At 36.1% G+C, this 26,339-nt stretch overlaps 1 protein-coding gene across 2 annotated transcripts in view; it reads left to right on the top strand.

Moving 5' to 3' along the window:
* The window catches only part of SMCHD1 (structural maintenance of chromosomes flexible hinge domain containing 1), a 127,985-nt gene that overhangs the window by 96,243 nt on the left and 5,403 nt on the right, over positions 1–26,339 (top strand). For both annotated transcript variants that reach the window (XM_086373087.1, XM_086373088.1), the window contains exons 40-47: positions 712–797; positions 1,378–1,500; positions 3,059–3,249; positions 4,969–5,078; positions 5,459–5,529; positions 12,183–12,354; positions 22,061–22,219; positions 22,516–22,618. In XM_086373087.1, coding sequence (XP_086229213.1) covers positions 712–797; positions 1,378–1,500; positions 3,059–3,249; positions 4,969–5,078; positions 5,459–5,529; positions 12,183–12,354; positions 22,061–22,219; positions 22,516–22,618 — 1,015 coding nt within the window. The remainder of the gene's footprint in view (positions 1–711; positions 798–1,377; positions 1,501–3,058; positions 3,250–4,968; positions 5,079–5,458; positions 5,530–12,182; positions 12,355–22,060; positions 22,220–22,515; positions 22,619–26,339) is intronic.

Genomic DNA, 26,339 nt, shown 5'->3' on the forward strand with positions numbered 1-26,339 from the left:
CATTTTGCAATTTTTATTAGGAATCTGAATCTATATAAATGTAAGGGTTTTGACATAATAATAAGGTTTATATTTAGCTTTAGCATTTGGCAAAAGATACTAGATGACAGTTTAACTGAAAAAGTGATGTGTAATTTAAGTTTTAGTTTGACTGTGTGTAGTTTAATTTACAAACATCTGCAGCAGAGAAATAGCTAATTTATTTTTTAATAAATACATGGCATATTTGCTACAAGTTTTTAATAATGTCTGTACTGTTAGGGTGTTTGCTGAGTTGTGCACTATCATTGCTTTCCATTTGTCAAATTTTTTCACATGTCAGGGATATTTAGAGGATAATGTGAACTAAGTAATGAAATAATACATAATTTGTAGTACTAAAAATTGTTCTTTAAAAAGTCTTATTTTCTTAGAATATGCTTATGTAATTATGTATATAATTATGGTGGATTAGAATTAAATAACTTATCCAAGATTACTTGTAGTTTGCAGTTTATAATACCTCCAGTTGCATTCATTTTGTGTTTTCTTTTTGTATATTAGATGTGAACATTAATTTTAGATTTTTAATTTATTTAAGATTTCTATAATAGTTATCATTTTTCATTTTAGCATCAATCATTAAAAGGAAAAAAACAAGAGATTGAAAACATTTTCCAAAAACTATTATAAGAGCTATCACAAATTGATAGTTTTTATTTTTAATTTTAGGCCAAGTTGAAGAAGCAAAATTAAAAGAGGCCCAGTTGCGAAATGAACTTAAAAAACACAATATTGACATTTCTACAACACAGCAGGTACAATTTCCAGGTGTATGTGAAAGGTTTTTTTTTTTTAATTCTAGCCTATAATTTGTTTTTAATCATTCATATTTTATTAGGAATGTTGACACTATTGTTTTGGGGTCCTAAGCCATATGGGAATTATAATCCAGTCACTTACTGGACATTGAAATAGACTAACAATAATGGAGTGCTCTTTTCAGAGAAATTGCAGTTTGTGTTGCTGATCTAGTAATACTAGTAAGTTATATTAATAATACACCAAGTTGAGAACTTGCACTGAAGTGTCCTAAGTAATAATCAGTGGCAAAGAAAATGAGAGTAAGTGACAAAAGACAATAGTTTTTTTTAGAGCTTATATTCTTTATGTGTATAACTCATAAGTCTTATTATAGGTCATATAATTCTTAACTAAGAAAAAAAGAATTAGTGAGGTTGATGCTTTACATTTCTATGATCATATTCTCAAAAGAAAAGAAATGTAGTAACTTTGTACTTGAGTTGTCCAAATTGTTGAATTTTCTCTGCTGTTTTCTCTACCTTGTACAAGAGTCATTGTAATTGGCCTTGCATTTAATTATTCTATAAATTACAGGTGCCACACATTGAAGCACTTTTGAAAAGAAAGCTATCAGAACAGGAAGAACTAAAGAAAAAACCCAGAAGATCATGTACTCTTCCAAATTATACTAAAGGCAGTGGAGATGTTTTGGGAAAGGTTTGTGCTTCAACCGTTTACGAGGCAGTACATTTTATTGTCTTGTTTTCTGTAGGCTTTGGGTGATCCTGGGTCTTGGAGCCATGATGGTATCAGTGGTTGGGGATCCCAGGCAGGATGGAGTGGAATTTCATCACACTGCTGAGACGGTGTGCAGTTAAAACCTATCAACTGTTTACTTCTGAAATTTTCATTTATTGTTTTCAGACTGCTATTGATTGGGTAACTGAAAATGGAGAAGGAGAAACTGCAGATAGGGGGGAGTTGCTCTACAGGGTGGACACTGTGATGTTTTTAACAGTGACACAACATTCCCATTGTTAGGGCAGGTGTTTGCTACCAGATCAGGTAAGAATAAAGGGTAAATGTGACCATACCAGTGTAATAAATGACTTTTGAAATCAGCCACAAAAATTAAGCCTTTGAGTAAGGCTTTGAGCAATGTTGGACTTTGAGCAAGAAAACTTTGAACAAGCTTGTGACTAAAATCCAGTGGGTCCTCTGCATCCACAGGTTCTAATTCCTCGAATTCAGTCAACTGCAGAGGAGAAATATTTGAGGGGGGAAATTCTAGAAAGTTCCAGAAAGCAAAACTTGAGTTTGTCACATGCACATGCTGGCAACTGTTTACATAGCATTTGCATTGTATCAGGTATTATAAGTAATCTAGAAATGGTTTAAAATATACTTAATGTTATATGCAAATACTGTGACATTTTATATAAATGATTTAAGAATCCACAGATTTTAGTATCTAAGGGGATTCCTGGAACCAGTTCCCTGTGGATACAGATGGATGGTTGTACACTTGACCCTTCAGTAGCAAAGGTTTGAACTGTGAGGGTCCACTTAGACACAGACTTTTTTTTTTTTTAAACTAAATACTGACTACAGTACTACCTAATGGTTAAATCCTTGGATGTAAAGCTAGGTATGGATGACCCACTGTGAAGTTACATACAGATTTCCAGTTGATCAAAGGGTCGGGGGCCCTAACCTCCGTACCCTCCATATATAACCTCCGTACCCTTCACACATAACCTCCATACAGTTGTTTGGTGGTCATCTGTTTTTGTAAATAGGGGAGTGACTATTAATTCTGAGCCCTACAGAATTTATAAAAACGGAAGAAATTATTCTTATTTATGATATTTAGATTTATTTTCTAAAAAATCATTGGCATAAATGATCAACTTAGAAGGGTATAACTATATTTAGGTTTAAGTGTATTTTATGCTTTAACAATTGACATACCCACTAGTAGAGAAATGAATGTGAAAAAAAAGGTACATCACCTAGCTGATAATATGCCAAATATTTTTATTTGGTTATTGGCAAAATTTACTGTAGTTTAATCTGTAAAATGGTTTTTTGAAATTAAATAGCATAAGAGACTATTTAAAATATTTAAGCCAGTAAGCCTCTACAGTTCGAGAATTTTTTGTTAATTCATATGAATGTTTCCCAAAATAAAGTGTTTTTGCTGTTTAGATGTTGACTTTTAAAATATTTAATATATTTAGAAGTTTTTTACTTGATTTTTTTAAATGGCTTCTAGATTGCACACCTGGCACAGATTGAAGATGATAGAGCCGCAATGGTTATCTCTTGGCATCTGGCAAGTGACATGGACTGTGTGGTCACCCTGACCACTGATGCTGCACGTCGAATTTATGATGAAACCCAAGGTCGTCAGCAGGTGTTGCCCCTCGATTCTATTTATAAAAAGACTCTTCCAGATTGGAAAAGGTTAGAAAAAAATGCAAGTAGTGATTAAAAAAAAAATACCTGTTCTATTTTTTATCAAATCATAGATTTTTAAAATTTCTCTCAAAGGTACTTAAAACAGAGAAGTGACTCACATTATCTACATTATTTTTTGTCTTCCTCACAAATATGATCTTCATTAAGATCAGTGTTACAGTATATTTCATCACATATGCTGGCCAGGTTTAATTTGCCAGTTAAATGTTATTTGTTTATATAACAGATACACATACAAACATACAACAAACAGGAAGGATGGTGAGATGTCATTATCATTAACAGACTATTTAACTCCTTTATTTGGAGTAAGAGTATAGATCAATGTCTTTTGTCCTATTGTAAGTCCTATAAAAATAAACAGCCATCATTTAGGTAGAGAAGGTCTCTATTGGAACTGCCATTAGCAAAATTGAAATGTAAGAGACCATCTAGTTAGGATGTTACATCTGTGTTTTAATATAAATCTGTTTTCTCGAATTGTTTTCCCGTATACTTTTCAAAATAAGTTTTTCGGAATAACCATGCAAACCAGTTAGCCATTTAAGTATTTTATGTGTACTCTAGTTTTGACTATTTTTAAAAATCTGCCTTAAAAGACTCAAGCAAAATGGTGATAGCAAAGAAAAAAAAAAATTAAAATATATAACAGAATATTGACCAAAAATTTTCTCAGATTCCTAAACAGAGTTTTGCAAGGCCTACAGCTGAGTAGGAATGGGATTTGAAGGAGAATAGAAACTATAAATTAAGAGCTTACTGTGTCATTAAACTAACATTTTATTTCACTTTGTAATCTAAACATAAATCAAGCAAACAGCTGGAATTTGAACTCAAATCTTTCTGCTTCTAAAATCTCCCACTCTGCTCCCAGTCAGTACCCATTTTAAATAACATGGGATGTCCTATCAAATCATTGTAACTGTGTTGAAAAGAGTAATAATTTTTCTGAAAGTAATTTTCCCTTCAGGAGGTCTTCTATCTTTTTTTTTTTTTCATTATCCCTGAGGATCAAATGAAGAATCCTTTATTTAGGGAAAATATGAATTTGGTATTTAAGGCTAATGCTTGCTCTAAAAACTAGTTATCCTTACTTCCTGGTCTTGTGCCTCCTACTGGGATTGAGTTGACTAGCTCTTAAAGCCACTCCCCCCTCTACTCCTACCTGCACAATTTGGGGAAAGCTACCCTATGTGGGCAGAGAAGCCCTGACACCCCAGTCAGCCCCCATCTCTTGAATCTCACTGTTATCCCTGGATTTCAATTGCTCATTCTGTACACTGTGTCAGAGGACAGGTGGCCAGAGTACTGGGCAGCTGCTTTTCCACGTTCTCAGCCTTGGCCTTGCCCGTGCCCTCAGCCATTCTAGGGCCACTGTCTGCATGAGACAGTCATATCATTGGCATTCTAGGTTAGGGCCAGCTTGAGAGGCTGCATCTCTTCTTTCCTTGTCAGAACTAAACAAAGCTTAGTTTATATCAGTTTTACAAACTAATTGAGGACAGATAAAACTAAGCAGATATTTTTTTAATGGTAAATATTGTTTTCATTTCCAAAGGCGTAACAGTTAAGCATTTAGGAGTATTACCTGTGCATAGGGAGTTGTGATCACAGAGATAATCAGTATATTCATATGTTTTTCATCATATATGTATTTTTTGATAATAAATTACATATTTTGTTTAAAATCTTTTTTAAATTTAGACCTCTACCTCATTACCGAAATGGAAAATTGTATTTTAAACCCATTGGAGACCCCGTCTTTGCCCGAGACTTGTTGACTTTTCCTGATAACGTAGAACACTGTGAAACAGGTAAGAAAGTTGTGACATTTTTTATACATATGTTATGCTTGTGATTCAGATACTTAAATTACTGATTATGGAAAATTATGTTCTTATTTAGTTTATAAACGATAGTTGTATTAATATTTACTTCTCTTATTTTTCCTGTTAGAAGAAAGTATTGAATAAAATTCCTATGTTAGCATTATTTCTAAGAAAACTTTTTAATACTATATGTTAAATTTTTTTTTTTAATATGTTATATATTTTTTTTCCAAATGTTTCATGTGCATTGTATTTCAGCTTCTGGGTACACAACAGCATGCTTACCAGCAGAAGACTGTGTTAATATTTTAATATGACCAAAAAAGATACCATAATTTTAACATTTTGTTTGTTGAAATTTTTAGTATTTGGTATGCTGTTAGGAGACACTATTATTTTGGATAATTTGGATGCTGCCAATCATTACAGAAAAGAGGTATGTACTTGAATTCTTTTTTAATTTGTAGCTCAAATTTTACTGTGTGTTTTAAAATTTAATGTTAGAGATCTATAAAGAATTTTATTTTGAGATACATGTGCAAATGACAGCAACACCAATTTAAATCCTATAAATTGATAAGCAGCATGAATCTGAGCAAAATATATGAATGAATTTGCCAAGATGCAAATTAAAATGAAATGTTTGCGGGCTGTGAAATTGTCTGAGTTTCCACATCAATGTCTATTAATGGTGGTATTGAAAAAGAGTTATCTCAGATAATGTCGTTGGAAACACAATTTGAGGCAGCCCTTGTTTATTGGTTGTTAGGGCTGTAACAAAGTACCACAGACTGGGTGGCTTAAACAGTAGAAATGTGCTGTCTCACAGTTCTGCTGGCTTGAAATCCAAATGCAAGGTGTGAGAAGGGCCAGTTCTTTCCAGGGGTTGTAAGGGAAGGAGTCTGTTCCATGCCTTTCTCCTTGGTTGGCAGATGGTCATTCTCCCTGCATCTGTTTGCATCTATGCTTATGTACCCAAATTTCCCCTTTATTTAAGGACACTACTCATTGGATTAGAGCCCACTGTTATGACCTCATTTTAATTTGATTGTTAAGACCCAGTCTTCAATTCACATCACATTTTTGAAGAACTGGGGGGGTTAGGACATTAACACAGGGATTCTAAGGGATACAATGCATCTGATGATAACTTTGCAGAGCATTTAGCAATATAAATGTTTATCGATTGCTACATAACAAACACTTCAAAAGTTAGTGGCTTTAAGCAGTAGCAGCATGTTAGTTCTCATTCCTTGCTGGGTTTCTCTAAGTGGTGTTGGCTACTTGCACTGGGATGGTGAAAGCTCCAAGCGCCTCCCTCACACAGCTGGCAGCTGATGATGCTTGCCACTGTGATTTAGCTGTAGCTGGCCAGAGCCACCTCCGGAGCTGTCACCTGCACCATTGTTCTCAGCCCCCCTCATGGGTGTGTGAGGTAACGCCATTAAGGTTTTTAGAAACCTTTTTCTCGCTAAAAGCATCTGGAAAACAGTGCCTTAAATCTTTCTGAGGTCTTAACGTAGGGGCATCCTTCAGTTCAGTTCAGCTCAGTCGCTCAGTTGTGTCCAACTCTTTGCGACCGCATGAATTGTAGCACACCAGGCCTCCCTGTCCATCACCAACTCCCGGAGTTCACTCAAACTCACGTCCATCGAGTTGGTGATGCCATCCAGCCATCTCATCCTCTGTTGTCCCCTTCTCCTCCTGCCCCCAGGCATCCTTCATTGACTTGGATTCCAAGGCTACATTATACTGACTGTGCACTGGGTTTGATCTTAGCCCGGAGGCTCTCCGTTTCTTTTTCAACAGCATTTTTTTGGCCAAACAGTCTGGAAAGGAAAAACTGTCCAACTCAGCAAATTCTTGATTAGAAATATTTGAAATTATTTCTGAAAATGAATTAATTCCTACTTAGTTTATCTCCCATTCATACTGGCTCGTTCATAACTGACTACTGGCTGGGCAAACGGCAAGGGTTATAGGCTGGCAGACTTAGATCTCTCCACACAAGCCACTCCTTGTGGCTGCTGGGGATTTTATCAGTGGCATCTGGGTCCTAAGAAGGAAAATTACAGTGGTGAAGACAGAAGTTACAGTCTCTTAAGTCCCAGTGTCGGGAAGTACATTTGGTTGGTCAGAATCTGGCCAGCCTAGATCCAAATGGGGGAATAAGGAGTTTGGAATAGACTCTTTCCTTTCCATGGGAGAGGCAAAGTAGATGCCACCTTCTTTATATCATCATATATTAAGATAATTTATCTTACAGGCATACTCTCACAAAAATATTCACTGGAATGTTTAAGAATTTTTATCAGGAAATTTTGAAAGCAGGTAAAGGCCATCAGTTAGGATTGCACCACTCCATTATGGTAATTTATACAGTAGAATAGTATATCTATTAAAAAGATTTAAAGCAGATTGATGTGTCCTAATGAGGAAGACTTGCAAAATACATTGTTTTGTTGAAAAGCTGCAAAATGGTAATGTACAAAATTAAGCCCTTTAGAAAATAAGTTTATGTAGTTTAAACAAGATGGGAGAATATATTGTATACTGTTGTATTTATTAAGAAAGATTAACCTTTCTATATTACTTTTAAGTTTTTCTTCATGAGGAAAGAAAGGCAATCTATTGTGAAGAAGGGCCTTTCAGAGGGCTGTTGTCAAGACTGAATAAAATAAGAAAATAAGAAATGAATAAAATTTCAGTAAAGGAATGATCTATTTGGATCTGAAATCCAAAGGTCTTGAATTTGTTGATATAGAAGAAGTACTAAATTTAATAAATATGGTGTTAGGGACTTGGAAATAGCAGGTGATAAACATGTATATAAACATTATAGGCTTGCAAAATATTATAGCTGAAAATGAGTGAGAGTAGTTACTGAAGAGAAAACAGAAGTCAGTTTAAAATATGATCTAGTACTCTTAAATAGTGTATTATAAAATCATGGATATCTTAAAATCATATAGTCTAATAATCTAGATGAGAAACCTTAAGTACAAAACAAATAGTGGTTCTGTATCAAGTCATAGTACTAATTCATGGCAAAACTAGAACTACTCAGAACAGATTTTCTATGCGCCCAGTTAGAAGAAATAGTAAGTGTGTCTTCAGTTTAGGAGAGCTAAATTAGTGAGATTACTGAAAATTAAAGAGCTAATTGGGGAAAACTATTTGGCGTCTTCATGAATGGTTCCTTATGAACTTAAAAATGGTTCTAATATACTGTATCAGAAAATGGCTGTGGATGAGGAAGTTGCTATATTCCGATGGTGGTTACCATGTTTATATGTCCTGAATTATAAGTCAGAAATCATACCCATTAGAAGTTATGACAATATATGATCTATTAGGAGAAGGTGAGTAGCTTACTAGTGAGGATGAATTAGCAAGTTGAGTAATAATTGGTAGATTCTGTCAATAGTTCAGTCTGTTATTTGGACATGTACAATGTATGAGACACAGTGAGGTGCTGTTAATTACTGAATAACCAGCTCTGTTGAGTAGAGTGGTGGGACCCTGATTTGTAGCTTTTGCCAGCCCCCGCAGTGTGAATACTCATATCCTGGCTGACTTCCAGCAGCCTCTGTGTGGTCACTGACTGAGGCGTTCAGGAGGACCTGGTTCTCCTGACCCAGTAAATGCTGGTTCTAGCATATCACTAGCACAGTGCTAGGCTTTGAGGGTTATACAGAAATGGACTAGACAACTCAGATAGCCAAAGAAAGTGCTAGCAGAGGTGAACTAATAGGCCATTTCAAAAGGCTGATTCTAGCTATATATCATTAAGATATCTTACTGTAAGAACTGGCAAGAATGTAAGAATTCTAAGTGAAGGTGAGAACCCAGAGAGATGAACGTAACACTGAAACCTAATTTTTCTTTGAGAATATTTGTCAAACTAATGGAACTTGAGCATCAGTTGTCTCTCCCTTGGAAGGCTCAGAGGATAAGACATACCAGAATGTGGAATCTGCTCGAAGAACCTCTTTCCCGGTAAATTAGAATCCCCAAGAGGGCTAACCCTTGGCATAAGACTGAACAAAAGAAATGAGCTTCCTCCTCCATCTCAACTCCAGGCATTTCTGGACTGAAACAAAACTGCCTTTCTTGAACTTTAGCACTAAGTAGAAAATAAACAACTATTTTCCTAGAGAATGCATTAACAAATTGGTTGTCATGTATGTTTGCAACCTGCATTCATAATACTTGAATGGTCTTCAAGGTAATACTTAAAGGTAAACATTTGATTTCATCTAATGCTGGACTTGTAGTGTCCTTAGATATGTCATCAGAGCAAACAAAATTCTCTCTGAAAGAATTCACCTTTATCTTAAAACTGAAGTAATTTTTATATTGAACACAAGAGCAAATATTTTAAAACATTTAAAATATATAAATGTTATAAACACGTTTAGTAATATTTAACAAATATTAATAAAAATATTAAACATTTTAAATACATTTCATAATATATTTTACGAAAAAGTGTTGAATATAAGAGCAGGTAGATTTGAAAAAAATCAAAAAGAGCATCTAAAAATAAAAAGTATAATAAAAGTTAAATACTGGGCAGACTTAACAGCTTAATAGAATATTTAGTCAATTGAAAGATAGGTCAGAAAAATTATCCAGACTGCAGCCCAGAGAGAAGGAATGTAATAGAGAATCACTAAGGATAAAGTTAAAAAATCTTTTTTTAAAATGTTTAATCAGAGTGCCAAAGAGAGGAGGATAAAAGGATCATAGGTAATACCTGAAGAACTAATGGCTGAAAACTTTGAAGAACTGATGAAAAACATCAATGCATAGCTTCAAAAAAGTAATAGACTATATGTGACAAAAGCAGGGACAGCATTTGTTCCTTACAGTTCCAGCATAGTTCCTCATAGTGATGTCTTTGCTTCCAAAGTTAATGAAATCACTCCACTTACCAAATATTGTTTTCAAACTCTTCTAAGAAATGGCTTTTATGACATCTCTTGGTCAGATCATTAGGTTTCAGTAGTCTTTTTATTGTTTTCTCTTCGTAAATTCTTCATGCCATTTATACTGATTCAACCTTTGTTGATTCCATTCCTTGCTAAATCCTTCCAGCAGTTGCAAGTACTGCCCAGAACTGTAGCTCTGTTTACTCACTGAATTTGCAAATGCTGTCTTGATCTTTTCCAGGTCAGTGGCAGTGGCCTTGCAGCAGAGGCCTAGTGAGAGCTTAAGTTGTTTTTTTTTAATGGTAAATTACAGTAAAATACATGTAACAAAATTTAGCGTCTAAATCATTTTTAAGTGTACAGTTTCACTAGTGTTAATTACGTTCACATTGTTGTTCAGCCAATTTCCAGAACTCTTCTTTTTGTAAAACTGAAATTGTACCCGTTAAATAGCAGCTTGTCATTTCCCCTTTGTTCTGTGCCATTTGAGAATTGGAAGACTGTCCCTTTAACCACAGGCCTATAACTCATACTGTCAGTGCATTAACAAGAGGAGACAAGAAATTTGAGTGTGTTTATTATTTAAGATGGTACTAAATCTGTAAAATCATTGCCTGAATCTGATTTAAAATAACAGTTATTTGATTTACTATATATATGATTATTGGATAATAATAATATGGTAATAATATGTGAATTCAGTCTGTATTTTTTTTAGTCTGTATTTTTAATGTTCACTTGTAGAAAGCATACAAATCCAAGCCAAAACTAAGAAAGTAAGATGTGATACTTTATTTTACTAAAAGATTCATTTCACCAAAGAATTCACCACAGATTTTCTTCAAGTAGACATTCCATTTTATTTAAATTTTATAGGAAGTATCTAATTTGGGAAAGCATCTGTCAGTTACCTTGGAATTATGTCAAAAGAATAAATATTAGTCATAATTTTCTGTTACATGTCCTATTGCTTTTCATTTTGAAAATTGAATTGTATTTAATCTTTTATAATTCAGAAACTGCTTGATCTACTGTGTTAGATTGAATTAGGTGCTTCTACATGTTGCTAAATTGTCTTCTTTTCAGTCATTTTTTGATGTATGCATCCTGTTTCATTGCGTGGATGTGCCATACTTTATGTAACTTATTGAATGTGCAAGATTCATACTTTTCATTATTAAAAGGATGTTTCAGTCTACGTTGTTCACATCTGTGATGATTTTTTCTGGCATATTCTTAGAAGTGGAATTTTTAGGTCATGCAGATTGTTAATCTTTTTAGCACTTGTCATGTTTCCTCTGAGATGGGCTGTCCCAAAGCAGATTAATGTTAATACAAGAAGACCCTTTCTCCAACATTCTGCCTGGGTGTGTGTGTTGTGTGTGTATTTTAACATTTTAAGTAGTGAAAATTCTCATTTGAGCTCCAAGTTATTTCAGTTTCACTTCTGATTACCAGTGAATTTGAACATTTTTTGTATATATCTCCTAGACTTTTTTTTTGAAAGCATATTCCTGAAGATCATGAAATACTAAATCTAAGTGTTTCTCTTTTATTCCCTAGCTTCTCTGAAAAATTTAATTCTTGACTAACACTTTCTACTTCCCTTTCCATGTCTTAGGTTTTACTACATAATTCTAGTTTCCCCAGCTCTCAGATAACTGGCTCTTTTTCTTTGTACAGCTGAAATCCTCTGAAGATTCATCCCTTTGCTCTTCGGTTTGTATTTTCTTAAGTCTAATACAGTACTCTTTTTGCTACCCTTTGGGCATCTGGAAAACTTAGGTCTAACAGAAGGAAACTAAACTAAGTGATACAGCCTGGATACTGCTTTGGGTTTCTAGAAGCACACAAGTCTCTGGCTTGTCCATCTCTCTTCCTTCCTCTTATCAATCAAGCCATCAATCTCAATTTCACTTTTTCTGTCTTTTCTCTGTTCTAGTATAGGTAACGCTTATGAGGCAGTCTAATTCATCTCTCTGTCTCTCGTTTTCCCCCCAGTCATCTTACACATCACTAGCTAATTAATTTTGCAAAAATAGTACCATAATCATTGTCATTTCTTATCTCAGAATCCTTAAATGATTTCTCCTTTCTTAGAGCAGTTGAGTTAAATTTTATAGACTCACTAATTATATCCTGTTACTTACAATAGGTTGTTAAAATTACACACTGTCCTACACTGCTGACCAGAGATGGAGATCGCATTCGAAGTAATGGGAAGTTTGGGGGCCTTCAGAATAAAGCTCCTCCAATGGATAAACTCCGGGGAATGGTGTTTGGAGCTCCAGTACCGAAACAGTGCCTGATCTTAGGGGAGCAAATAGGTAGGTTAAATAAGTACTTAATAATTTCTCATTTGATTTTAACCCTTTATTTGGACCTTATTTATTGAGACTCTAGCATTGAAACTTAACCATTAACAGATACAAATAAGATGTTTTTATCCAGTACTTCCAGCATTCTAACACCAAATAGTTTTGAAATACAAATATAGGAAGTAGGTTTTCCCTCCTGTTCTCATTCTTATCTTGAAATAAAGGAAAGATTGCCTTGTTGAATAAACCAGTATCTCATCAGACCTTAATACTTCTTTTTATATCAAAGTTGTTAACTATCTAGATTCATCTTTCTGGTGTGCGTGACATGTGACCTCCCTCTGCAGGCTGTGTCGCCTGGTTCTGGTCAGTTGATACAATTGTCTGTACGTCCGTGCTCTGAAGTGCTTATACTTTACAGGGTCCCAAATGGGCCATCACCTAAGAGTTGTTTGCTTTTAACTTTGTATAGTTCTGATAGGCTTGATATCTACTTTCCCAGCAAAAAGTAGTCTGTTGCTAACTCAAGATAGTAAATTGTAGTTAAACTGTAACAAAGTTTATCATCTTAATTATTTTTAAATGGGTTGCTCACTAGTGGTAAGTACATTCACACTCTTGTGCAACTAGTCTTCAGAAACCTTTTCGTTTTGTAAAACTGAAGCTCCATACCCATTAAGCAGCAACTCCCTGCCTCCCCTCTTGTCACCTGCCCGCCACACAGGTTTCTGTCTCTGAATTTGACTCTTCCAGGCACCTCTGTATGTGTCAAATCAGAGTGTCCCTTTGCGACCGGCTAACGTCACTCAGTGTCATGTCCTCCAGGCAGGTCAGTGTTGTAGTGTAACTCTTTGTGTGTCACAGTGTGTGTCAGAATTTCTTTTTAAGACTGAATAATATTCTGTTGTATGAATATACACATTTTGTGGGTTTTTAGAGTATAGTATACATAGAGAAAGGTGCACATTTCAAAGCATACACGTTTTTCACAAAATGAACGTTGCTTCTGTATTAAGAAACAGAACGTTATCAGCCCCACAGAAGGCCTCTAGGCCTCTTCCAGTCATAGCCCTATCCCTCTCAAAAGGATAACAACTTTTTTGACTTAAAAGAGCATAGATTCGTTTTTTCCATTTTTGTACTTTATCTACATGGAATTATACAAGCCATGGATTTTGTGTCTGGCTTTGTTCAGCCCTGTGTTGTGTGTGTGTATAGTTGTAGTTCATTTTAATTGCAGGATAGTATCCCATTGTGTAAATACACCACAGTTTATTTCTTTATTATTATACTGCTGAGGAATTTGGGTAGTATCTAGCTTGGGGTTACTACTTCAGCCCCCAACTACGTTTAAAATAGTAACTGAGAAAGATGGTAGGAAGAAGGCTGTTTTGTATTCTTTATGAGAGAGTCAGGTGCAGCTGCAAGAGGATACATGGGAGAGGCTCAGACAGACAAAGTTGGTGTAGTCACAGGTCCTAGGACAGGAGTTACCGCCTGCCACTCAGGGCCACATGGAAGACACTGGGGTGGTCAGGACGCAGAAGACAGGAGCACGGAGAGTGCTTCTGCCACAGCCTTTATATGGGGGATTTACTGGAAGCACAAGCTGGAATCAAGATTGCCGGGAAAAATATCAATAACCTCAGATATGCAGATGACACCACCCTTATGGCAGAAAGTGAAGAGGAACTAAAAAGCCTCTTGATGAAAGTGAAAGAAGGAGAGTGAAAAAGTTGGCTTAAAGCTCAACATTCAGAAAACAAAGATCATGGCATCTGGTCCCATCACTTCATGGGAAATAGATGGGGAAACAGTGTCAGACTTCATTTTTGGGGGCTCCAAAATCACTGCAGATGGTGACTGCAGCCATGAAATTAAAAGACGCTTGGTCCTTGGCAGAAAAGTTATGACCAATCTAGATGCATATTGAAAAGCAGAGACATCACTTTGCCAACAAAGGTCCGTCTAGTCAAGGCTATGGTTTTTCCTGTGGTCATGTATGGATGTGAGAGTTGGACTGTGAAGAAAACTGTGCACCAAAGAATTGATGCTTTTGAACTGTGATGTTGGAGAAGACTCTTGAGAGTCCCTTGGACTGCAAGGAGATCCAACCAGTCCATTCTAAAGGAGATCAGCCTTGGGATTTCTTTGGAAGGACTGATGCTAAAGCTGAAACTCCAATACTTTGGCCACCTCATGCGAAGAGTTGACTCATTGGAAAAGACTCTGATGCTGGGAGGGATTGGGGACAGGAGGAAAAGGGGACGACAGAGGATGAGATGGCTGGATGGCATCACCCACTCGATGGATGTGAGTCTGAGTGAACTCCGGGAGTTGGTGATGGACAGGGAGGCCTGGCGTGCTGTGATTCATGGGGTCGCAAAGAGTCAGACACAACTAAGCAACTGAACTGAATGTAAAACTTGACTAGAGGAAATCACAAGTAGCAGTATTAGTGTCAAGGCAATGGCACTAAAAGCATAAAGATGAATTCATTTTGATAACAGATATATTTGATACTAGAGGTCCAAAAGTTAATGAACTTGATACAGTAAATTACAAAATCAGAATTCTTAAAACTGCTGATTGTACAAAGACAGAAACCTTATTATGAGAAACCATTAATCCATGACAGGTCCTTAGTCAAAAAACAAGACATTTTCTACCTAATAAGTTGTAAGACCAGTACTTTAGGTATTTATAGGATACGTCACAAAAAATGGTCATAAATTCAGTTGATCAAATTGCTACTCAGCTACAATGAGACTACAAATTATAAAAAGCAAAATTTACTTATATTTTTAATATAATGTAACAGAACTAAAAATAACTTATTTCTTCCCAAAGTAAGCTCAAATAGGTAGATATTTAGAAACAACTATTTTTTCAAAAAAGTTTTAACTATTAAAGAGAACAAGAACATTACACATTATATGTAGGAGGCATGAAAACACCCAAGATCAAATGTAAATCCACAGGCTTAATGCTTTTATTATTAAATGAGAAAAACAAATTTAACCATTCAACTCAAATGACAGGAGGAAAAAATACATCTCAAGAAACAAGTACAGCCAAATTAATTGGGAAAAAAGAAAACCTTTGTATCAAATAATATATAATTCCTGAAGGTGGTCTTTGGGCAAAATAAATACAAAAAGTAATGGCTCTGAGAATACATTCAGACAGAGATTTCTTAGGTTTCTATAATATTATAAATACATTTAGTATGTCCAAATAAAATGAACTACATTCTGGAAAATTGCAAATCAAATGAACAAAATTGATTTAAATAAGGCAGAAAACTTATATAGGCCATTGCCTGAGATATGTTCAGAAAGCTAACTCCATCCTATAGGTTTTTAATGAGTGAATTTCAAATATAATTTGTTTCAGAATATAGATAAATATAGAGATCACTCAGGCCATCTTATGAAACTGATAGCAAACCTGTTTCCAAAAATGGCACAGGCAAAGAAAACTTCTGTGACCTCTGAAGCTGTGTTCAGGAAGTTCTTAACACGGTAGGACAGAAATCAGAAAGCTTAATCTTGACAGTAACACTTTATTTTATTGTTCCTTTTATCTGCAGTGGTTTTGCCCCAGATAATGTGCATGGCTTGCTTCTTTTCTTTCCTATTGTGTAATGTCACACCTTTGTGGACTTCTCTGACCAGCCAGTCTAAAATAGAAGCACCCACCTTGGAGAAATGGGCTTCTTGACATACAAGTACTGGCAGATGTGAGAAAAGAAAACATTTTATAGTTATTTTTTTTTAAGTTTGCATAATTTTAATGCACCTTGAAGAAAATAGAAGGGCAAATGACAAACTGGGGGAAATTGCATATATGGTAGACAAAGGTGTAGTGTCTTATTAACAGCAGCCTTTAAAAGGCAAGAAAAAGGACAAAGACTGATAGAAAAATGGGTGACATGAATAAGCAATTTTCAAGGGAATAATAGTAGTTACTGTTGGAGGGCTTGTTACGTCCCACATACATTATTAAGCTTACCACTTCAATTTCATTTACTGCTGTTCTCCTCATTTTACAGATGAGGAATTTGAGTCTTTAAAAGGTGAGATAACTTTCCCAAGTTCAGGATAGTGTATGCGTTCATTTGTCCAGTGACACAAGAGAGTAGAAATAAAACATTTTTTCCCTGAATACATAATTGAGATAATTTACTTCTCCATTACCCTTTTCTGTATATTTCCAGACCTGCCTCAGTGTGTGTCACTTTTACAATCAGAAAATGTTACCAATTGGTGTTTTTGTTTTTCTAACTAATTGTTTTTAATACTCATTTTCTTTGAACCAATAATTGATCTTACAGGAAAGAAGCCTAAGTAAACAGTTTTAAATACAAGCAGGACTTTCTTTTTTTCTTTCTCAGATAGATAGTATAGCCTTGTTTTTCAAGGAAAACATAAGAAATGTTAAATGCTTTAACTGAATTTATATTCTGAGAGATGTCTATTAAAATTTCATTTGGAAAGTACATAGAAAATAAAATTACAAAAATCACACACGTTAAAAATCAAACCTGCAGACATGTGGAATGAAAACAAAAAAGTGAGGTGGTAAACCTATCAGTTTTTTCCCAATCTCTCTCTTTTCTGTATTAGCCCGAGTTTTCTGTAGAGATCATATAAGTAGAAATAACTTTTTTTAAATATTTAAAATAACTCCGAACATTGTAGAAGCCAGGATATGACCGTAAGAAAGGAGAGTGGTTCATAGCAACTAAAGAAAGAAAAGGAATTTTAAAATTTCCAATAAGTAATCAATGTGTAGTTTATAACTGTGACATCATCAGTCTCAACACTTTCATATACTCCAAATACATAGTATGCACCTGGCCAGCCTAGACATTATTTATGTTTTATTATGTCATGCTTAATTTGTTAATACTAATATTTAACCTCTCTGTACATTTATTGGGTTTTTTGTTGTTTTAAGTAAAACTATTCTTAATTTTTTATTTTTAATATTTTTAAGAGGTAGCAACCAAGATTATTGAAGGTTTGTGGTTTTCAGGACAAAGATATTTTGTTCTGTTTTGTTTTATACTTACTGGAAATTGAGCAGATTGAATACCTGTGGACCTGTCTACTGGCCACCCCTATTTCATTTACACCCACCCCTCTCTCAGCTTGCCTTCTTCCTGTTCACCCCTGCTGAAGGCTTTTGGAACAGATCAGTTCTAGTAAATTTTTTCACCAATTTTTTTTACCCAGTTTACAAGTATTTATCAGTTTTTTGCCAATGCAGAACACAAAGTTTTAAGAGACCTAAATGCTACTGAATAAATCTACTTACCTGTCTAACTGCTTGCATCCTCCAGTGGTGAGAAGATGGCTTCTGCCTTCTTCAGTTCAATTCAGTTCAGTTGCTCAGTCGTGTCCGACTCATTGCGACCCCATGAACTGCAGCACGCAAGGCCTCCCTGTCCATCACCAACTCCCGGAGTTCACCCAAACCCATGTCCATTGAGTCAGTGATGCCATCCAACCATCTCATCCTCTCTCGTCCCCTTCTCCTCCTGCCCTCAATCTTTCCCAGCATCAGGATCTTTTCAAGTGAGTCAGCTCTTCACATCAGGTATCCAAAGTATTGGAGCTTGAGCTTCAAAATCAGTCCTACAAATGAACACCCAGGACTGATCTCCTTTAGGATGGACTGGTTGGATCTCCTTGCAGTCCAAGGGACTCTCAAGAGTCTTCTCCAACACCACAGCAAAAGCATCAGTTCTTCGGCTGTCAGCATTCTTTATAGTCCAACTCTCACATCCATACATGACCACTGGAAAAACCATAGCCTTGACTAGACGAACCTTTGTTGACAAAGTAATGTCTCTGCTTTTTAATATGCTGTCTAGGTTGGTCATAACTTTCCTTCCAAGGAGTAAGCGTCTTTTAATTTCATGGCTGCAGTCACCATCTGCAGTGATTTTGGAGCCCAGAAAAATAAAGTCAGCCACTGTTTCCCCATCCATTTGCCATGAAGTGATGGGACTGGATGCCATGATCTTAGTTTTCTGAATCTGCTTCCTTAGCAACCCCAAATACTTGTCTAGTAATAGCTCTTCAGATATAGGTATTTTCAACTATTTGTATTATTTTTAGTAGTGTTGTTTCTTTCCCTGGATACATTGAAATAATCTATATATCTTTCTTAATAAATAGCATACAGAAATGAACGCATTGCAATTTGAGCTTTTGTCCTTTCATATGAACTAATTTTTTATTTTAAAGTATTTTTTCACTATTTTATAGTAAAGCATCATTAGTTTTTTCCTATATAATTAAAATTTTCAAACAACATATAATGTATGAGCTCTGAAATCATTTATAAACAGAATTAAATATGAATTTTTGGTTTTTCTCTTTTGAAAAATTTTATTAAATGAATTAGAAAAGACTTTTTATAAACACCATGGTAAATAGGAATTACATTTCATATCAAAAAATTGGGAGTTGCTAAGGCATATTAGCTCAAAATCCTCCAAGCTAAGCTTCAGTAGAAGCTGAACCTGAATCAAGAACTTCCAGATGTACAAGCTGGATTTAGAAAAGGCAGAGGAACCAGAGATCAAATTGCCAACATCTGCTAGATCATAGAAAAAGCAAGGGAATTACAGAAAAACATCTACTTCTGTTTCATTGACTCCACTAAAGCCTTTGTCTGTGTGGATCACAATAAACAGTGGAAAATTCTTAGAGATAGGAATACCAGACCACCTTACCTGCCTCCTGCAAAACCTGTATGCAGGTCAAGAAGCAGCAGTTAGAGCCAGACATGGAACAACAGACTTTAAAATTGGGAAAGAATTACATCAAGGCAATATATTGTCGCCCTGCTTATTTAACTTATGTGCAGAGTACGTCATACAAAACGCCAGGCTGGATGAAGCACAAGCTGGAATCAAGATTCCTGGAAGAAATATCAGTAACCTCAGATATGCAGATGACACCACCCTAATGGCAGAAAGCGAAGAGAAACTGAAGAACCTCTTGAAGAAAGTGAAAGAGGAGATTGAAAAAGCTGGGTTAGTAACTCAACATTACAAAAAATGAAGATCATGGCATCCAGTCCCATCACTTCATGGCAGATAGATGGGGAAACAACGGAAATAGTGAGAGACTTTATTTTCTTGGGCTTTAAAATCACGGCAGATGGTGACTGCAGCCATGAAATTAAAAGATGCTTGCTCCTTGGAAGAAAAGCTATGAAAAACCTAGGCAGCATATTAAAAAGCAGATTCATCACTTTGCCAACAAAGGTCTGTCTCGTCAAAGCTATGGTTTTTCCGGTAGTCATGTATGGATGTTGAGAGTTGGACCATAAAGAAGGCTGGGTGCTGAAGAATTGATGCTTTTGAAATGTGGTGTTGGAGAAAACTCTTGAGAGTCTCTTGGATTGCAAGGAGATCCAACCAGTCAATCCTAAAAGAAATCAGTCCTAATATTGGAAGGACTGATGCTGAAGCTGAAGCTCCAGTACTTTGGCCACCTGATGTGAAGAGCCAATTGATTGGAAAGACCCTGATGCTGGGAAAGATTGAAGGAGAGGAGGAGAAGGGGACAACAGAGGATGAGTTGGTTGGATGGCATCACCTACTCACCGGACATGAGTTTGAGCAAGCTCCGGGAAATGGTAAAGGACAGGGAAGCCTGATGTGCTGCAGTCCATGGGTCGCAAAGAGTCAGACACAACTGAGCAACTGAACAAAAACAACAAAGGCATATTGAGTTAAGTTGCTTCTGCCCATCTTAGGCATAAAATGTTTGCTGTTAGTGTTCCATTTAATAGAAAGTATTTAATACTCCATCTTTCAGTTTTATAAATAACAAGTTGATTAATATAAAGCCTTTGACTATATTGTTTCTTGAGTATTTAAAAGGACTCACAAAGTAGGATTCAACCCTTAATCACTTAAAATTTTTTTACATTGTCTTCTGAGTTAGGTAGCATCCCTGACATATGGGTCTGAACATCATTTTGTACCTTATTCACATAGAAAATAAGCACTATTTTATGCACATAGAAAAATGAAATTAGAAGTACTTTCAAACCAGAAAACCAGACTTTTTTTAGTGGCTACCTTTGAGTTCTCAATAAGTCATAAGGAATCAAGACACATAAGGACTTTGTCATTACTGAATTACATATATGGAATTCGTATTTAAATATACATGAATATGCTCATAATGTTCACAGGTGTGTGTGTGTGTGTGTGCTTACTCATTCCCAGAAAGCTGGATATTTTTTTAAAATACTGTAATTGATCCTTAAAGTATAGAAAATCTCATATATCATATACTCTTGACTAAATTGATTTCTTCCACAGGTTCATATGTAAACCCACTGTATATATTTATTAAACATATGGGTGTTTATATGCCCATTCCCATGAATACTGAACATTTTTGTGTGACTAGAGTCTCAAAGGGTCAAATAGTAAACATTTTAGGCCTGTGAGCCAGGAGACAAAATTGAGGGTGTTATGAACATATTTATATAACCATTTAGAATGGAATCATTTAAAACTGTATAAACCATTCTTAGCCCATGGACTAAAGTATAGTCAGTGTATTTAACCTATAGTGTCTAGTAATTCATACAAAAAGGCAATAAACAGTCTCAAACTTGACTAATATAATATATTTTTAAACAAAGTTACATTTTTTGAAAGCTGAGTGTCAAGAGTGTTTGAAAGCTGTGTTTAAGGAAATGGCCATGTCTGTTGGAAGCAATGATGTTCTAATAATGCCATGTTTAATGCATTCTTCCCCCAACCCCAAATTTGTGTGGAATTAGATTGAATACTGAATATCAAACAGGATGTAAACACTGACTGAGAAGGTGAATTTTTTTTTTTTTTAATTGTGGTAAAAGTCACACTCAGTTGAGTTCAGTCACTCAGTCATGTCTGACTCTTTGTGACCCCGTAAACTGCAGCACGCAAGGCTTCCATGTGTATCACCAACTCCCAGAGCTTGATCCAACTCTTGTCTATCAAGTTGGTGATGCCATCCAACCATCTTATCCTCTGTTACATAAAATATACTATTTCAGCCATACTTAAACTATACAGCTCAGTGGCACTGAGTACACTCATATTGTTGTGCAACTCTCACCATCATCCATGTCCTGAGTTTTTCACTTTCCTAAACTGGAACTCTGTCCCCATTGAACACCAAGTCCCCATTCTCGCTCCAAACCTCTCTTCCATCCACTAGCCCCTGGCATCTACCAGTGTACTTTCTGACTGAATTTGACTATTCTAGTTACCTCATATAAGTGGACTCAAACAGTATTTGTATTGGTGCAGACAAATACTGTTTGACTCCACTTATATGAGGTAACTGGAATAGTCAAATTCAGTCAGAAAGTATACTGGTAGATGCCAGGGGCTAGTGGAATGCATTTTAAGGTTAACATATGTCCTACAAACAGTTTGTATCTTCTTTTCCCTGTACAGTAAATTTATTAAAGTCAAGCAGCTGAAGAAAATTAAGATTTAATAAGCACCAGTCTTGTGCCAGGATCTAAACTGTGTTTTTTTCTTTCATTTGTTTACTGTGAATGTTAAAAGTAGCTCCATGTGTTACTGTAACACAACACTCAGTGTTGCTGGCTCTTCTTTCCTAAAATACTGTTTTGATATGATATCAGTAGTTTTAATCGAATATCTCTGGTTTCTTTGTAGATCTTCTTCAGCAGTACCGCACTGCTGTGTGCAGGTTGGGCAGTGTGAACGAGGATCTTAATGGGCAGCTGAAGTACCTTCACACTCCCGATATGAAGAGGAAGAAACAAGAACTTGATGAACACGAAAAGAATCTCAAACTGATAGAGCAAAAACTAGGTACTGTACTTTTTGCGAGATCCTTCTCTGCAGGAAGATAATGTGCATGATTGGAGAGAATTGAGCTCCAGGAAGAAAGAGTGTGAATGACCCAGAACTTAAATCATAGACACTCTTGACCTCCGGGTGAACTGACAAATGTTTGTAACTATTCTCTCAGCAGGCATAATAAGAAGCATTCCCAGTATTATTTATTAATTCTTCTTCTATAAATTAAGAGGTATTTGCTTTCATTGCTTATAATAATTCTGGTCCTTTGAAAGTTAATTTTCTCTGTTTTCTTTCTGTCTTTGCAGGAATGACTCCCACACGTAAGTGTAATGATTCACTGCCTCACCCAATGACAGACTGTCCAGTTCCTCCCAAGAGAATAAGAAGAGAAGCTGCAAGACAAAACAGGTGAGGCTACTGTGCCCTCAAAGCTCTTGGCTCATCATACTTTAACAATAGCATGAGGGTGTTTACTTGCCTGCCCTGAACCAGAATTAATTTTGTTTTCTTTTTAACCGAATTGAGTGATGGCTAATGAAAATAAGATGGAATTATTTTATATTTCCTCCTAGGATACTCTAAAAAAATCATTTTCTAAAATGATTTTTTGCAGATTATTTGAAAACTTTCAAATACATTACATTCTGCTTTATAGGCTCAGCAACTTGACAAATACAGACTATGCAGAATCACTCGTACATTACTCATTTAAAAGTTGCTTATAGTATATTGTTTGGAAAATCACATGCCATTTGCACAACTAACCAAGAAGCCAACAAAGCCATCTGCAGCCTAACTCAATGAAGAAAATTGTCCATTTCAGATTAGATACTAGTAAGCCCATCCCACAGAAAGGCACATAGTACTGGGGTTTCTTGTATTTCACGAATGTTCATTTGGAGTCTGCCTGAGTAAGTTTCTCCTATTGACCTTTGAGGAGTTCCACTGAGACCATGATATTTAGAATTGGTATTCCATGCCCTGTCCATCTACATAGTCTGTATTTATTGTAACTATTTGATTATTTTGTGCTCTGTGTTCCTGGGTAAATAAATGTGACATGGTTCTTGCCCCCATAGGAGGTCTGTAATCTTGTACCGAAGGGGGACAGTTCAAAAAAGTAAACCTTTTTCTGTATGTAAAAATATAGAATGATGTTAAGTTTTTACAACAGAACAGAGCACAAAGTGATACAGAACAGTGGGAGAACGTGATTGGCTGTTAGGGAAGATGCATTTAGCAGAGAACTGAAGGATGGGAAGTCAGCTCTGTAGGGATGGCTTATAGTCAGAGGGAGAAGAGGCGTGAAAGCACTAAGAAAACAACACACCTGGCATGCCTGAGGAACTGTAAAGATGCTTGTGAGGCTAAAGGATAGTGGGTAAAAGCGAGGAGCCCCTAAGATGTGGTTGGAGAGCTAGACGGAAGCCACAGTATGCCTCTCCCCAAAATAGTATCTTGAAAAAATGACACCAGGTCCTTACAGTGAACATTGATATATTCATATAGAAAAGACATGTTCATTCTTTCCTTACATGAACATTCTGGCTAATCAAATAACTGAAGAAAGTTCTTTATAGAAGTTCTTCTTTATAAAGTTCTTTATATGAGAATGAAGTGTATAAGAAGTCGGATAAAATGAAAACATCACTTTAAGCTTCCACTCAGTCTTTCTCAACTGGAGTTCTTTGCAGGAATTAAGCACTGCAGAAAACCATGACACTCCTGGGACAGTTCACACAGCTAACATTCTGGATGAATAAAAGGAGGTTAATTCATTGCATAGAATAGATACCTTACGGTGTTAGAGTGTAAATCTCTCATGAATTGGAGATTTAACTGCAAAAGTATACAGAAAAGAAGGGAAATTTAGGAACAAGTTAAATGATGCCACCAGGCAGCAATTAGCCAAATCTAGAATGTCAAGAACGGGACACTATAAATGATGATTTTGTTAATAAATCAGTGACATTAAAAGAAACATAGGGAGGGACTTCCCTGGTGGCACAGTGGGTAAGAATATGCCTGCCAATGCAGGGGACAGGGATTCGATCCCTGGTCCAGGAATATTTTACGTGCCACAGAGCAACTAAACCCACGCGGCACAACTCCTGAAGCCCGTTGTGTCCTAGAACCCTTGCTCCACAGCAAGAGAAGCCGCTGATGAGAAGCCCGCATGCTGTGACAAAGATGCCTAGGGAGAAGGATGAACCATTGGTTATAGAATAAAAATAACCGAGAGGTGTAACCGTCAAGTGCACATTGTACAGCTTCTTTGGACCTGGATTTGAATCTTCAGGATGACAATTTTGAAAAAATTGGGGTAAATTTTCAATCACCTGGATATTAGATATATTGAGGAATTGTGATTTTTGTGTATAGCAGTATCATAGAGTTTACAGTAAAATAAATATATAGTTAGAAATATGTACAGAGGTATTTAACAGTTGAATAATATGTCTGGGATATATTCTAAAACACTAGAAGACAAAAAAGTGACAGTAAATCAAAACAAGAAAGGGCAAAAGGTTATTATTTCTCCTGCTTTTCTGTAGGCTTGCCATAAATGGTAAAGAAGTATTTTATGGTAGATGGGGAACATTTTTCCAGTTTTTTAAGAGACCAAGTGAGGAAGTTCCTGCCAAGCAGTTCTAGACTAAAGTCCATGTTCATAGGCTCTCCTGCATGGACTTAACTACAGTTAAGACTTACAGTCACTGCAGAACCACAACCGATGCCATTGATCTGGACCTTGTTAATTAAGATTTTGTAGCAATTCAGAGGTGGTATGGGCTAAAGTTTCTTTTTTTAGTTTGTTAATAATGGTATTTAGTAATAGTAATGGTATTTTCATTAAAGTAATGCATGTATATAAATCAAATGGTGTATATATTTAGTATACTGTATAATGTGAACTGCTGCTGCTGCTAAGTCACTTCAGTCGTGTCTGACTCTGTGTGACCCCATAGACGTCAGCCCACCAGGCTCCCCCGTCCCTGGGATTCTCCAGGCAAGAACACTGGAGTTGATTGCCATTTCCTTCTCCAATTCATGAAAGTGAAAAAGTGAAAGTGAAGTCACTCAGTCGTCTCCGACTCTTAGTGACCCCATGGACTGCAGCCTACCAGGCTCCTCCGTCCATGGGATTTTCCAGGCAAGAGTACTGGAATGGGGTGCCATTGCCTTCTCCTAACGTTAACTACACATATAATTTAACATTTTCTAGGCACCATTTTAAAAGAAGCAGCGAGATTAAATTTTAATAGTATATTTTATTGAACACAGTATACAAAGTATTATCATTGCAACATACTGCCAGTAGTATAGAAATTATTAATGAGACATTTTAAATTCTCTTTCATACAAAGTCTTCAAAATTCAGAGGACAGCAAATCTGTTAGGACTAGCCACATTGCAAGTGCTCTGGAGCCACACGTGGCTCATGGCTACCAGACTGGACAGCACAGGTATCAAAAGAACTCATGGTGATGAGATCTTGTTCCTCTGTACCCTTACCCCATCCTGGTTCCCAGAGGCAGCCTTGGTTTTAACTGCTTTAGTTTTTCTGTTTTTGGTACACATTTATGTATGTCTTGTTTTATCAGTTTTCAGACAGTGCAGTCCACCCAGCACCTTGGTGCGGAGGTCTGTCTTGTGTTGCCCATCTAATGACTTTTGAACTAAATTGTTCTTGTGGTTATTTGGTTACGTTCTCTCTTGCAACCAACAACGAAGACCTCTGTGCTTTTTTCAAAGTTATTGAGTGATAAGCAACATATATTATTATGGCTCTGACTATGATACAGGCAGAGTTGTGCGCTAGGATTACATTTCCCTCTGTAAGATTCTAATGCCATGACCCCACTTAGGCCACCAGTGTTCCAAACATCAGAGTCAAGTAAATCTTCTAAACAATCAGTTCTTAAAATCATGTTGAATTTTAATCCAGTTCTTAGACTGTTTCTTGAATGTTGTGAATGTCTCTGGAGTTTCTAATAGTCTTTCTTTTTTCCTTCACTGTGTAACTTGATCATGTATTCTTCCACCTGCTTTAGTAACTGTTACTAGTAATCCTGTAGGTCTTCTGGGTCCTTGCTGGCTTCCTTGTCATTCTCTTATAACTTCTTAG

This window comes from Bos grunniens, chromosome 24 (assembly GCF_055505025.1).
Source record: "Bos grunniens cultivar Pamir isolate PY7600 chromosome 24, Bosgru_T2T1.0, whole genome shotgun sequence".
Classification (NCBI taxonomy): Eukaryota; Metazoa; Chordata; class Mammalia; order Artiodactyla; family Bovidae; genus Bos; species Bos grunniens.